This window comes from Nicotiana tabacum, chromosome 24, assembly GCF_000715075.1.
Source record: "Nicotiana tabacum cultivar K326 chromosome 24, ASM71507v2, whole genome shotgun sequence".
In the NCBI taxonomy this organism is placed as follows: domain Eukaryota; kingdom Viridiplantae; phylum Streptophyta; class Magnoliopsida; order Solanales; family Solanaceae; genus Nicotiana; species Nicotiana tabacum.
Genome location: NC_134103.1, coordinates 34,200,545 through 34,214,631, shown reverse-complemented (window position 1 = coordinate 34,214,631; position 14,087 = coordinate 34,200,545). Strand labels below are relative to the sequence as shown.

The 14,087-nt window shown below is 35.4% G+C and overlaps 1 protein-coding gene across 1 annotated transcript; it reads left to right on the top strand.

The window, feature by feature from the left end:
• Positions 1 to 798: 798 nt before the first annotated feature.
• Positions 799 to 13,131, top strand: LOC107796714 (threonine--tRNA ligase, mitochondrial 1). Its single transcript, XM_016619511.2, has 20 exons — positions 799 to 1,179; positions 2,056 to 2,293; positions 2,426 to 2,485; positions 3,340 to 3,429; positions 4,184 to 4,258; positions 4,363 to 4,491; positions 4,576 to 4,665; positions 5,497 to 5,585; positions 5,663 to 5,759; positions 6,683 to 6,769; positions 8,998 to 9,082; positions 9,582 to 9,676; positions 9,871 to 9,903; positions 9,983 to 10,069; positions 10,370 to 10,462; positions 10,927 to 11,019; positions 11,152 to 11,373; positions 11,486 to 11,557; positions 12,254 to 12,325; positions 12,814 to 13,131. The coding sequence occupies exons 1-20, from the start codon at positions 917 to 919 to the stop codon at positions 12,907 to 12,909; spliced, it is 2,166 nt and encodes a 721-aa protein (XP_016474997.2). The 5' UTR covers positions 799 to 916; the 3' UTR covers positions 12,910 to 13,131.
• The last annotated feature ends 956 nt before the right edge of the window (positions 13,132 to 14,087 follow it).

Below are 14,087 nucleotides of genomic sequence, written 5' to 3'. Positions count from 1 at the left end.
GAACTTGAACTGTATAGAATTGATTTGACTTAAAATGCTAGATTTGAAAGCATGTCCATTCTTTGCTGGAATTACTGAAAATGAACTATAACTGTGTAACTCGTCATTATCTTCAGTTCCTTATTTATTATTATTACTTGCTGAGTTGGTTGTACTCATACTACACCCTGCACTTCGTGTGCATATCCAGGTATTTTCGGACATATATTCTCTCGCACAGTTGATTTTCTGGAGATTCAAAGGTAGCTGCCGTGTTTCGCAAACCTTGTCTCTCCTTCCCTATCTCCCTGTTTAATGTATTTGGTCTTAGACTATTATAGATCATATTTTTCAGACTTGTATTCATACTAGATGCTCATGTACTCGGTGACACCAGGTTTTGGGAGTGTTATATTTGTATTTGTGAGAGTTTTTTCTTTGTCATTGTTCACAAGGGTGTCATGTATAGGAGGAAGAAGAAGATTGAGAGAAGTGCGTCTTTAGCTCTTCAAAAAATATTTTTATATAGGTGTTGCTCCAACGACTAATTAACTGTTAGTTTTCAACGGCTAATTTTCAATAGCTAATTTAACTATAATACAATACATTATGAAACGATATGATAACAACCTTCCAAACAAGCTGTTAGGTTGGACAGTACTTTAGTCTAAATTTTTTCATTAAACTTTAAAAGTGTCATTTCTGCACAAATAGCTAAAGTGGGGACAAGAGTTAAATAGCGACGCGAAGTATCCCATTCGTGCAAATCATCCCAAGTCCAATAAAAATCATTTTGTCTTGAGCCCAACCATATACCATACCACAACTCAATGAGGCCCATTGCTTGCCCCCCACGCTACCGTCAACTAATTTTGACCCAATCCTTTTGAAAAACGGAAGCCATAACTCCTAAAACCCCAGTAATACTTCCGTCTATATGCTACTGGCTTCACGCCTCTTCACCCAATCGCTCATCCGCCGTCCTCCGCCGTGTAAACAGTTTCTCCTCCTCCGCAGTTTCTCATCAGAACCACCAATGGGAAAAACTCCGAAAGGTTCCGAAGCTAATTCCAGCGCCGCCTCCTACCCTAAAGACGAAAGTTATCTACAAAACGTTATTCCTAAACGTATCGCTCTCTTCGAATCTATTCAAAATGAGCAACGCCTTCAGCGCCTTTCGCTCTCTCCTGATCCTATCAAGTAAAACTCTAATTATTTACTAGTACTTAATTTAAAGAAGGACATTGTTACTATTTGCATAGTCGCTTAATATTTTTAATTGCGAATTTATCAGACATATTTTATTTATTGTAATAGACTCTGATTTTGTAGTACTTTTTTATGTAGTTAAATATGTAGTTTAGTTTCAAATCATTAGGATATGATGTCCCGTTTCACACTGAAAATTATTTCTGAAAAAAAGAATGGCATTGCTGCTCTTTGCATTGCCGCTTAATGTTTATTATTGCGAATTTATCAGACGTATTGTGGTTTTATAGTACCGTTCATTAGGATATGATGTTCTGTTTCACACTAAAAATTATTGCAGAAAAAAGAAAAGAAAAGAAAAGAAAAGAAAAGAAAAGAAAAGAAAAAGAATGGTATTGTTTCTATTTGTATGGTAACATAATTTTATGTAGATTACAAAGTTCTAAATTTTTTTTTGGATTTTTTAATCATAAAAGATGTGATTTATAGTGTCGTTTATTTGATTTATAGTATGTTTATGCAGTTAAAGATGTTTTCTTAAGAAGTATTAGGAAACAATACTGATAAAAATATAGGAAATAATGTTTCTATTCACCCCGAAATCTAGTTGAGGAGTATGGTATTATTGTTATTTATGGAGTCGCACAAATTTTTTAGTAGAAATATAATTTTCTCCTATGTTTTTTGAAATATTTCTTAACTAAGCAGATTGTGATGTATCCTATTTTTATATGTAATTTTTAAGTTTCTCTCTCTCTCTCTTTATATATTGGAATGATGTTTGATTTACACGGGATTGATTTATTTGGTAATAAGTTGCTATTTAAATTAAACATTTGAATGTGGGGTATGATTGTGTTTAATTAGGATCGAGTTACCAAGTGGGACAATGAAGGAGGGGAAGAAATGGAATACCACACCATTGGATATAGCAAAGGAGATATCAAAGAGCTTGGCTTCAAACGCATTGATCGCGAAGGTGAACGGGGTGCTTTGGGATTTGTTGAGGCCATTGGAAGGTGATTGTAAGCTAGAGCTCTTCACTTTTGACAGTGACGAAGGTCGCGACACATTTTGGCACTCGAGTGCTCACATTCTTGGCGAGGTTTCAACCTTTTGTCTACCACATTTTGGTTGTGTCTTCATCAAGTTATGATCTTTAGAAATTTGTACTGCTGAAATACTTTCTATGCTCATTCTTTCACTTTTGTTTATGTTCTTTTTGTGGTTTTGTTAGTCGTTGGAGAGGACATATGGATGCAAATTGTGTATTGGACCGTGTACAACAAGAGGAGAGGTATATTATGTTTGCCTAATCTTTGAATATTGAAGTTATTCTTTTGAGAGTTTAGTTGTGATCTGGAATGTGAGACAAACTATTTAGTGTTGGAATGAAATGAGCCTGAAAAGAGCAGGATGGAGATGGAGGATTTATAGTTGGCGACTTCGAGTCATACTTGATTAGTTAATCGATTAGTTCTTGGGTCTAAGTCGTGATATGGAATTTCTTATTCTACTTACATGGCTTTTGGTTAGTTGGCAAAGTTATGTCATTTCTTTCTTGGGAATAGATAAAAGTGAAAACGTCTAGCTAGCTGGCTAATGATATGCTTAAGTAGTTTCTTAAAAGTAATTTAACTAAAGCTGGTATTTATTGCCCGACTGCTTCATTTGATAGCTGATATCCTTGTCAAACCAATGGGACAATTTTTCATCCTACCATATCTTAAAGTGTGTTCCTCCTGGGCTTACCAGTAGTACTAGGACTATTTTTGTGTTATCTTATTCATGATTCTTTACTATTACATGCTGTGTCATTCGTGCCCGTTACCTTAATTTATTGTTTTTACTATTGTTTGCTACTTTTGCCTTATCTCCACTGTTCCTTGAGCCGATGGTCTATCCGAAACAGCCTCTCTATCTTTGTAAGGTAAGGGTAAGGTCTGCGTACACACTACCCTCCCCATACCCCATTTATAGGATTACACTGGGTTCGTTGTTGTTTTGTTTCTTTTACTGCAGCCACGAGCTCATGACCTGCCCTCCTCCTAGGCCATATAGCTGGCAGGGCCCTCTCTTTCATTATAGCTTATTCTTAGTCAGTTCATATTGCTTCCAACCTGTTATGACATGTCTAAACTGCCACTGCAGGGTTTCTATTATGACGCCTTTTATGGTGAACTGGGATTAAATGAGGATCATTTTAAACGGATCGAGTCGGAGGCAGCAAAAGCTGTTTCGGTACTACTCTTTTGTCTCTCAGAACTGCCTTGATCTAATGAGCATAAAAGTGCAACTGCTTGCTGCCTCTTGTATTTTACATTTCTGCTGTTTTATTTTTTTGTCTCTTGGAATTTCTCTGTTCTGGTTGTTTGTAAAAGGGATTCTATGTTTTATGGTTGAGTACATGTTTCTCTTTATTGCTACGTGATTTTTAACTTAGTAAAAAGTTTCACTTTTCTTGCTGTATGATTAGGAAGTTGATAAATGGAAAATACACATTCGACAGATTTGAATGTTTTGTGCTCGTCTCTTTTCTAGTAAATTCATGTAAGGATAGAGTGTGCTGAATTACAAGGAACTCTTTAGGTAAGAAAATCAGTGGAGCCTTTCCGACCCAGTTGTAGAATATTCACCAGATCAAGGGTCTAGACCACTATCTATTAATGTGGTGGACACAACTATACACTGTCAAATACTTGTATTGCTCTTGAATATACTCCTATCTTAAATGAAAATCTTCTTTCTTCTATGATCCTTCATACATGCCTAATCAAGAATGCAACGATAAGGTTGTAGCAAGTTGTAGGATATAGCGATATAAGACTGATAGGGGTGTTTTAGATCTTTCTCATCACTTAGTGAGTACCTCAAGAGTTTTATTTTTTTTCTAATGGTTATAAGAAATTGCTAAGGCACCATTGGCTGTTGCAAATTTTTGTTTATTTCTCCTGCATTGTATTCAACATGCAACTAATTTCCCTTTATTTCTCAGGAGAAACAACCTTTTGAACGCATCGAAGTTTCTCGGCAACAAGCTCTTGATATGTTCTCTGATAATAGGTTTAAGGTTGAATTGCTATGATCTGCAGTCTTGATCCTTCCATACTTTTTCTGTGTGCAACATTTTCAGGAATCTCGCATCTTAATTTGTTCCCCCCATCTTTTAATTAGGTGGAAATCATTAAGGATTTACCTGAAGATAAGACAATCACAGTATACAGATGTGGCCCCTTGGTTGATCTATGCCGTGGTCCGCATATACCAAATACTTCTTTTGTTAAAGCATTAGCTTGTACAAAGGTGAGTTGATGCATATCCTCATAGAAGAAAGAGTCAGCCTATGTGTGTTGATTTGATCTTTGCTGACCAATCTTATGATTCTAGGCTTCATCAGCATATTGGAGGGGAGATAAGGACCGTGAAAGCTTGCAAAGAGTTTATGGAATATCTTATCCAGATAAAAAACAGTTGAAGGTGACTTCGAAAGCTGGTTACATCATTTAGGATTTGACTTTGATCTTATGCCACTATGCGCTGATAATAATCAGAACCAAAAAAAAAGAAAATTGTTAAACTGCTTCATGAAAAGAAGAGCTTATGAAGCTGCAGACTATTTCATGTACTTCCACACCTGCCCTCCCTCTAAAAATAGAAAAAGGAAAAGAAAATGGATAGAGAAAGAAAGAGGAAATAATCCCTTATTTTGCAGGTTTAGATCTCAAAGTTGTTTTTGAGTGGTAATCTTTGAGATATGCTTTGCTCATTTTTAGAGTACCCAATGTTGCAAATTGGAATCCATCAATATGCATCAGGTCACCTCTTGTAAATCGTAATTGGTTATGTTTACCTTTACTCTTTAGCCAGTTTTTAGGCTTTTTCTTGTTTGTGTTCCCGTGTATTTACATGTCCTTTTTTAAGCATGGAGAACCTTTCTTTTTTGGATAGGTTTGTTAAGCATGGAAAACTGGCGCATTCAGCCTTTTCTGATTATATGAAATGAGAGAAATATGAGGATATATTGAGAAAGGAATTTAATAAAATCCTTTTTATTTCATCCGTATTTTTGGTGTAAAGAAATAGCTCTTTTTTTCCATAGATAGTTGAGTAGGCTTGATAGGAGATATCGAGAGTAGACCACATATCATTATATGTTATTTGAGTTCTAGCCTGATGAATTAATGAACTAATATTTGGTCTATCAGTAAAAGCATAAGATGTCGCTTTTAGTCCTGTCCTTAGGAAGGAGAAATGGTCACAGAACTGCTTCTTTTGAGGAATATTTAATAAAAGAATGTCTATTTATAGGAATACCTAGCTATGCTGGAGGAAGCAAAGAAATATGATCACAGAGAGCTGACTAAGAAGCAAGAGCTTTTCTTTTTTCATCCATTAAGGTATACCTTGAGATTATTTGCTGTTTTCACTATAGCTCAAATATTTCATTTTACTTAATGAGATTTATGCATTTCAGCCCTGGAAGTTGTTTCTTTCTTCCACATGGTGCTCGAGTTTGCAACAAATTGCTGGAGTTCATAAAGAGGCAGTATTGGAAGAGAGGCTATGAGGAGGTAATTTGCTTGTGCTTAAGTATATTGGTTGCAAGAATGTTTTGAAATGCAGATTGGAACAATGGAAGTTTAGTTCGGACTGGGCGGACTATTTGACTGGCTGGAGTTCAGTCGGGACATTTCTGTTTCTTGTTAAAACTGCATTTATTTCTTGATTCCATTTGAGATGAATAGTTTACTCCTAATTGTTTAATGGACTGAATTCCTTCTGCCCACTGGACAGAAGAGATCCTCATCTGGTGTCTTGAAATTCTTCATTAACAATCAATTCAATCCTTAGATTAGATCAAAGCAGCAAGGATACTGACATATGTGTAATGTCAGGCACAAACTTTGGTGGAAATACACCATAATTTTAAAAGAATGAAGTGGGCAAGAGCCGAGTCAAACACTATTATAAGACGTTTAATAGTATACAAGAATGCAAAAGTAATAGAGAGGGAAAAGGCAAAAGCAGCCATTAGTACAAGGCAAGGAATGTGCAAAACAGTCATAGACTGAAAAAGGACACTATAACTTTGAGAAACAACACGACGACTTAGCGGTTCTTTTCTGTATTCTATATCATATAGGCATAGTTGGTGTCTGAAATCAGGCACTCATTACTCAATCAAGGGACATTTTAATCAGAGGATACACATGTCCTAGAAATATAAAAATGCAGACACTAAAATATGTGTCGGACATGCTCCTATATCCATGTAATTTTATATTTTGGCATCCATGCATATGACCAGATATTATGTCTTCGTCCTTTTCTTTTTTCCTCTTGGCCTATGAGTTGCGTCTTCTTTTTCTCTTTTTTCCACTCCCCCTCTCCTCAACGTAGGAAGAGGGATAAAAGATTGAACTATTGGACCTCAACTGATAAAGTTTTGTGCTGGTTTATTTATGAGTGCTTGTCTTCATACATGCTTATGCAGGTTTGGAGTCCAAATATGTACAACATGCAGTTGTGGGAAACTTCTGGACATGCTGCAAATTACAAGGAGAACATGTTCGTCTTTGAGGTAAAATTTGTGCACTTGTAGCTGCTTTGATATTGTGGTGCATTTGAATAAGTTTTTCATTTGTTTAAAAGCCTAATTTCTGCAACATTGATGTTTGAAGTAGGAATATTTTATGTCAGTAAGAGGAGTTTCTCACATTTATACAGAATGAGGTGAAATTTGTGAGTAGCATAGAGCCCTAAAAATGTGTTCTGATTAAGTAATGAATTAAAAGAAAGAAATCCAGGTATTTTGGCTCCATATGATGGATCAAGTGGGTGCTATCAGATAGAGAAATGTTTCCAATGTGCACAACACTTTTGAGAATTTAATAAGAGAATAAATTTTTAATTTCTGGTCCGATTTGCTGAGCAATTTATTGAAGATGAATTATTACAGGTTTAAAACATAGGGCGAAATTCAAAAATCAAAGCAAATAGTTCGTATACTTGATTGCGAAATATGTGGTGACAAAACTTCAGCTGTTTGTGGCTTTCATACGAAAGCTTATATTTAAGGCAGATGTAATATATTTTTGATGAAGTGGTACTATAAATGGCATCAAGTAGATGCATAATACCAGCCATCTTTGTTCATAGTGGTTGGGGACTTCTCTCCTACCTACTAGGTCAAGGGTTCAAGGCTAGGTAACAGTGACAACAAAAAAAGTAGATGCATAATAGCAAAAGCACAAAAATGAGAGTTTTTTAGCTCTGTTACAGTGAGGCCTGTGCTAAAGATAGAGAGCTAACAAAGTCCAAAAGTTTGACATGAGAATCTACAGGGGACAAACTATCCCAGCTACATAAATTTAGAGGACAACTAGCCTTAAGGCAGATGTAAATATTTTTTCTGGATAAAGCTTAAAGTTTTTGTTCTCTCTGTCAATTGCTTCATGTTTATTATACTAAGCTGCATATTCAAATGTTTAAAAGAAGTTATGAAACTGTGGGACTATTTAAGAGATAATAAAGTAAATAAAAGTACTTTTTCTCTAACCACTTAAGCTTTTAGATGAGATGGTCACGCATATCAACATGATATTAGGTACTGGTTCAAGTCTCACTGCCAACCATTTTACAATAGAATTTCCACCTGCTTGGTCTATAAAAAAACATTAGGCCTGCATGTGAAGAAGCAAGTTGAAGAGATAACTACATCAATAAAAGTGTGCTCTTTTTAACAGTTTAAACTTTTAGATGGGATGATCACACACTTCAACAGACTTTTTCTGTTCTTTCTGTTTAACTTCAATCTCTTTTTGCTCCATCCATTTCATTTTATGTTACAGTGTTTTGACTGGGTATGGAATTTAAGATTTTGCTGATAATGAATGGCAACATTAGAGTAGTTGAAAAGAGAAAACATTACGTGAAAATTAAAAGCTGAATAGTCTAATGAATGTAAATTCTTGAAAGTTGTGACTTAAAAAAAATTCTTGAAAGTTATGGAAGTTACAAATGTATGAAACATTTTGGAATGTTCCAAAATGGAAAGAGTGTCATATAAACTAGAAAAGAGGAAGTACTTTCTTTTGTTAGCTAGTGATTGTTATATTGCATAGCTCTTTTTGGAGTATCCTCTTGCTTAATTCTATCATAATAGCCATTATATTGGTCCCTAATGATAGTTTACGTTCTAAGGTCATATTACATGCTTATAATATTTTGAAATCAGTTGTGCCACCGAAAGGCTCAAAGGAGTTATTGATTTATATAGGATTAGTATATAAATTCAATAAACATCAGTAGAATAATAGTATAATCAATACTATAATAGTTAATCTAGTTTAAAAAATAATAATAGTTTATTTAGAAAAATGAATGATAAGATAATTAGTAACTTTTTTAATTTGTTCCAGTGTTTTCGATATATTAAAATGTTTCATACAAAACTTTAGTAGTTCTATTGATGTCCTTACAAATTGCGAGTTGATAAGTGAGGAGACGTGTATGTTCGCAATTATCTTATCTTGCTCATAAATTGACATGCAGGTTATTTAGTTAGGACAGGAAATGCCGGATTATATAGTAGAAACATGAAATTCCTTCACTTATTTGAGATATTTAGTTCTCACAAATAATCTAGATTTGTATTGTTTCTCTTTCTTTCTTTTTGTTTAAGTATTCTGTTTATGTTAAACTTGAATAGGTTTTAGTGTCTTGTTTTGTAAGTACTGCCTCTGGGTGAACATATTTAGCTAGGAGCTATCGTTGTTGTGTAATGGTTCTTGCTTCTTCGGGCTGCAGATTGAAAAACAAGAATTTGGGCTGAAGCCAATGAATTGCCCAGGCCATTGTTTAATATTCGATCACAGAGTTCGTTCCTACAGGGGTGAGCTTTTCCAATAGTTACTTTTCTTCTCTTGCTTTATTTGCATGTTTTTGGTTTTACCATTGGTCTGGCGTGCAGTTAATTTGGAACTAATGCATGCCTGATCAGAAATTCTCATGATAACATAGAGACGCTTGACCATAAATTGTTGGTGCTACTAGTAAATGCAGAGGCGCTATTTGGTTGTCTATGATATCATGCTGAATCAGATTGTCAAATTACAAAGAATCTCAGCATAGTCCACCTTGTCAAGGGGTGAAACTTCATGTAAATTTGTTGTCTAAAAGGATGCCTGTACCTGCAACATGCTCTCCGCAAATATTCGCCTTTCATGAAAATCCGTTGGTTCTCATTATTAATACCGGCCTGTAGTCTTCTGCACCATAATTTTATACACACACACACACACACACACACACTATAACTAGTAGCATTCTCATTCATGTCATTTTAACTGTAAGCAACACCTCAGTGATTAACCAACAGTTCAATAACGCAGAGCTACCACTCCGTCTGGCTGACTTTGGAGTTCTACACAGGAATGAGGCCAGTGGTGCACTTACTGGCTTAACACGTGTCAGGAGATTTCAGCAGGTATTGTCACATTTTTTATTTCCTTTTGTCTTTTATAGATGAGCATGTAAGCTTTTTCTTAAGGAGCAATAGTGGTTTGTTTCATACACTAAGTTTTGCCATGTGTCATTCTGAAGAACCTCCTTCCTATAAAACCTTTATTACTGTCTCTTTTGTGCTAAGACAACCTCTTTTCTAACCCTATTGCTTTGCAGGATGATGCTCACATCTTTTGCAGGGAGTCACAGGTGGGTTATATGATTTATGACTGTGCAATGAACCTACAGAATTGGAAAACTAGTATGACCTAAATTATTCATGTTGCAGATTAAAGATGAAGTCAAGGGTGTCTTAGATTTCATCAGCTATGTGTATAAGATATTTGGTTTCACTTTCGACCTGAAGTTATCAACGGTACGACTTTTACCATTCCATTGTTTTTCAAATTGTTATAATTGATTTCAGCTAAATGTCGGTCCTACATGCATTCGTTATTATAGTAATGGTTACAGACAGTTGCCCTTGTTATGGAACATTTTTCGTTGTTCCATACTTTTTCTTGTCTGGAACGTGAGCTGCAAGTGCAACTGTTTTTTCCATTGTTCTTATTTCGGGATGTTTCTGTATATGGTCTAACATGCATTTTATGAGTGCTTTCCACATTTCTGTCGTACATTTCTCCATGTATATCCCACTCGTATTTCTGACTTGCAGAGGCCTGAGAAGTATCTTGGAGACTTAGAAAGCTGGAACAAGGCTGAAGATTCTCTTGCGGAAGCATTGGACGAGTTCGGAAAGCCCTGGGAGGTTTGCCATCAAATTTTCTTGGATCTGAGAATTAAAAAAATTTGGACTTTAGACATCATTTATTACAATTTCACACCTTTTTTGGTGCTTCTTTTGTCCCACTCTTCCATTTTGTATGCTACATCACTCAATGATGACACCATTCTACTATAAAGTTGTTTTATGGAGCTTTCACTTTTTTTAGGAATTCTACTTGACTTATATTTACTTTTTTACTATTTAAACTAATATTTTAAATTCCTTGCGCAATCAAATGTTGATGAGAGGTGTAGCTCTTTTTGGGTTACACAACAGGAAAATCGGGATTGTTGTTTTGGGGGGGTGGGTGGGTTACCCTCTAGCAATTTTTCTGTTTATGTCTGGAAAATCGAGGTAGTCACCCCGTTGTGTCTTCTTTTCTTGGTTGTTCTTTTTCTTAATTGCTTTAATCTTGACTTTTACTTAAAAGAGTTCTGTTCAATCAGAAAAACGAAGGAGATGGAGCATTTTATGGTCCAAAAATTGATATAAGTGTTTCTGACGCAATGAGAAGAAAATTCCAGTGTGCAACATTGCAGGTTAGATTTGGTCTTATTTTCCTTGGTTCATTCCACAAACAATTCCCCTTTGAACGTTGATTTACCTTCAAACTTTTTAGAAAGATCTATTGCACCACATTGGAAGTATCATCTGAATGCTTTCTTTTTCAGCTTGATTTCCAACTTCCTCAACGATTCAACCTTTCATACTCAGCAGAAGATGAAAATAAGAGGGAGAGACCAGTTATGATACATAGAGCTATACTTGGGTCGGTTGAGCGTATGTTTGCTATTCTTTTGGAGCATTTCAAGGGGAAATGGCCTTTCTGGCTTAGTCCACGTCAAGCAATGGTCTGCCCTGTTTCCGACAAATCTCAGTCATATGCTCTGGAGGTTAGTTTCATTTATGTACTTCATTTAACAAATAGTATTTCATGAATTATTCTTTCCTGTGTAGTTCATCCATTATGAAATTGCTTTAACCTTTTGCTTGTCTTTTATTCAGCTCCGAGAGCGAATACATGATGCTGGTTATTATGTTGATGTGGATACAAGTGACAGGACAATCCAGAAGAAGGTTTGTGTTTAATGCAGTTTATCAGATAGAATGCTCGTCTGTTTCGCGCTAATGCAGGCTCACTGAGCAATTTTTATATGAAATTACTAATTTACAGTAAATATTTAGGTCCAAGGACGAAGTAAACAAATTCCCTGTTTGTTGGTTAGAGTTTATTTTATAAAAAGGAAATAAAAGACTACTTCTATGTGGAAATCATCTATGCAGTGTCACATAAGTTAGGTCTGTTTGGAGACTCACTTGGTATAAAAGACTCAGTTCCTTCCAACAATAACCATTATGTTTTTAAAGTCCTTGTGTTGATATATCAGCTAAAGTCAATAGTGGTCACTTATTTTGTGACTGGATTGGTATTAAGGACTGGCAAGGACTGCCGTCGTGAATTTGTTAAGCTACATTTGGCTTCAGAAATGCTATTAGAGAAGTTTACTAGTGGACTGAAAAATAGAAAAAGAAGGATGTAACATACGCCCACAGAATAATGGGAAATGTAAATTTTTATTGTATATCCAATCCTGTACTCTGAAGCAAGCCATCAGAATGACATAATGCTTTCAGCTTTGAAGCTAATATGCTATGAAGATTTGATGAAGTAACTTAAATATTTCTCACGCAATACAAGTTCAGTCTCAAATCAAAATTCTTGTTGGCCTGTTAAAAAGAAATGCTTGTTTATGGCTGTTAATGTATGTGCAGGTACGAGAGGCTCAAGTGGCACAATATAACTATATTCTGGTTGTTGGAGAAGCGGAAGCCAGTAGTCGGCAGGTATCTTTATTGTCCCCGACCTGCATCGTATATATCGTTTTATGATTGCAACTGAACAAAGTGAAAAAATAGTATCCAGATTACTTTGTTCTGGCTCCATTATTTTAGTGATCTTTCTAAGTTCAGACTGATAAGTTGGTTAAAAACAATCGTTTTCCTTTAAATTTGAATAGTTGGAACATTCGGAACAGCAAGTCAGCATTCAAGTTTTCAGGGTACTAGATCTCGAATAGTTGGAACATCTAGATTTCTTTGAACATGATTTCATTTACTTTGCATTAAATAGTTGCAAGCTGCACAATAGCTCTTGCTATTGGGAATGATGTAGTTCATGGTTTATGCTTCTGTCAGTTCTTGGTTTCTTTCTGTAATCCTTCATGCATTCTCCTCCATAGGAATTTTTTCTTTTCTAATTTTAAATCTAATAGTCAATATTCAACTGCTTATTCTTGCTGAAAAATCTGATCTATGTATAAAAATGATTTCAGGTGAGCGTTCGAGTGAGAGACAAGCCTGATCATCAAGTCATGACAGTTGACGACCTCCTCGGTCACTTCAAAGATATGGTTGCATCATTTCAATAGGAGACACTGCTGCTTGTGCATTGTACTACTGAAGAAATGTAGCCTACAATCAAATTTCAATTTTCCTACATGTATGAGAATGTAATGCATGCCACTAAACTCAGTCTATTTGTTTTTCAGTAATTGAAAGCTATTCTATTACAACAATCTGATATACATTCAGTAGGAAATTTTGTATTATACTCGTATTTTCTTACAAGCTGGTTGGTAATTTGTTTCTCATTAGCTGTTTAATCTTTTCTTTCTTCTGATGTCTGAAGTGGAATCGAATTGTGATTGACAGTAGGTAGCCCAAAATGGTTTGTGAGTAGTTGTTTTTCCCAAATAGGTTAATCTACTACGTAAACAGCAAGTCAGCATTAACGTTTTCGTGGTGCTAGATGCCGTGTCTGTCTTAGTTTACAAGTGTGCTACTTTTTGACAAATACTACTGGATGGAATTTCAGTCTTGCCAGAAATTTTTTATGTTCAACAGTATATTATAGCATCTCTCGAGTTCAATTTTAGAACTCCCTGATAAAAACCATATATTGCTAGCTCCATTAACTAAACAAGAAGATGAGGGATAATACTTTTGATTTCGCTATCGGTGATGGAAATCTTAAACTTGTTAACTCTTATGGTGAATTGCTTCCCCTGACTTTTTAGAGATCCAAAGTATCCGAAAACAAGACCCTACAATGCTTTTTGTGATGAAGCATGTTCGCTGTTTCGTTAAATGAGCAAGTCATTTTGAGAAGAAGGTTCAAAAGGATAAATTCCAGGGCGTTACTCTCTTGAACCAAGAAGTTATTTTGTTACAAATGTTTACAGCTCAATGAATCTTTATAACTCGTGGCCAGAAAGCGTCATATTTTCATGCTGTAAGACATTTTACATGTAAAATGATTGCTAATGTCATATCATATGGAAGCTCTTTTGCCATTGCAATCACCTCCGCCTTGTACGGTGACCATGAATCTTTTGATCTTTTTCCCCTCCCTTTTGGTGATAAATAGTTGAAAGTGCCAATGTCAATTCTTGACAAGGGATTTTACTTGTGATTGGAAATATATCACTATTCGACTGTGGTAAAGGTTGATGCTATAAGCATGAGATATCAAAAGGCGGGAAAAGTTGTTAGTAGACGCAAGGAAAATTACCAAGGGAATATTTTCAAAATTCACCACAACACTGAG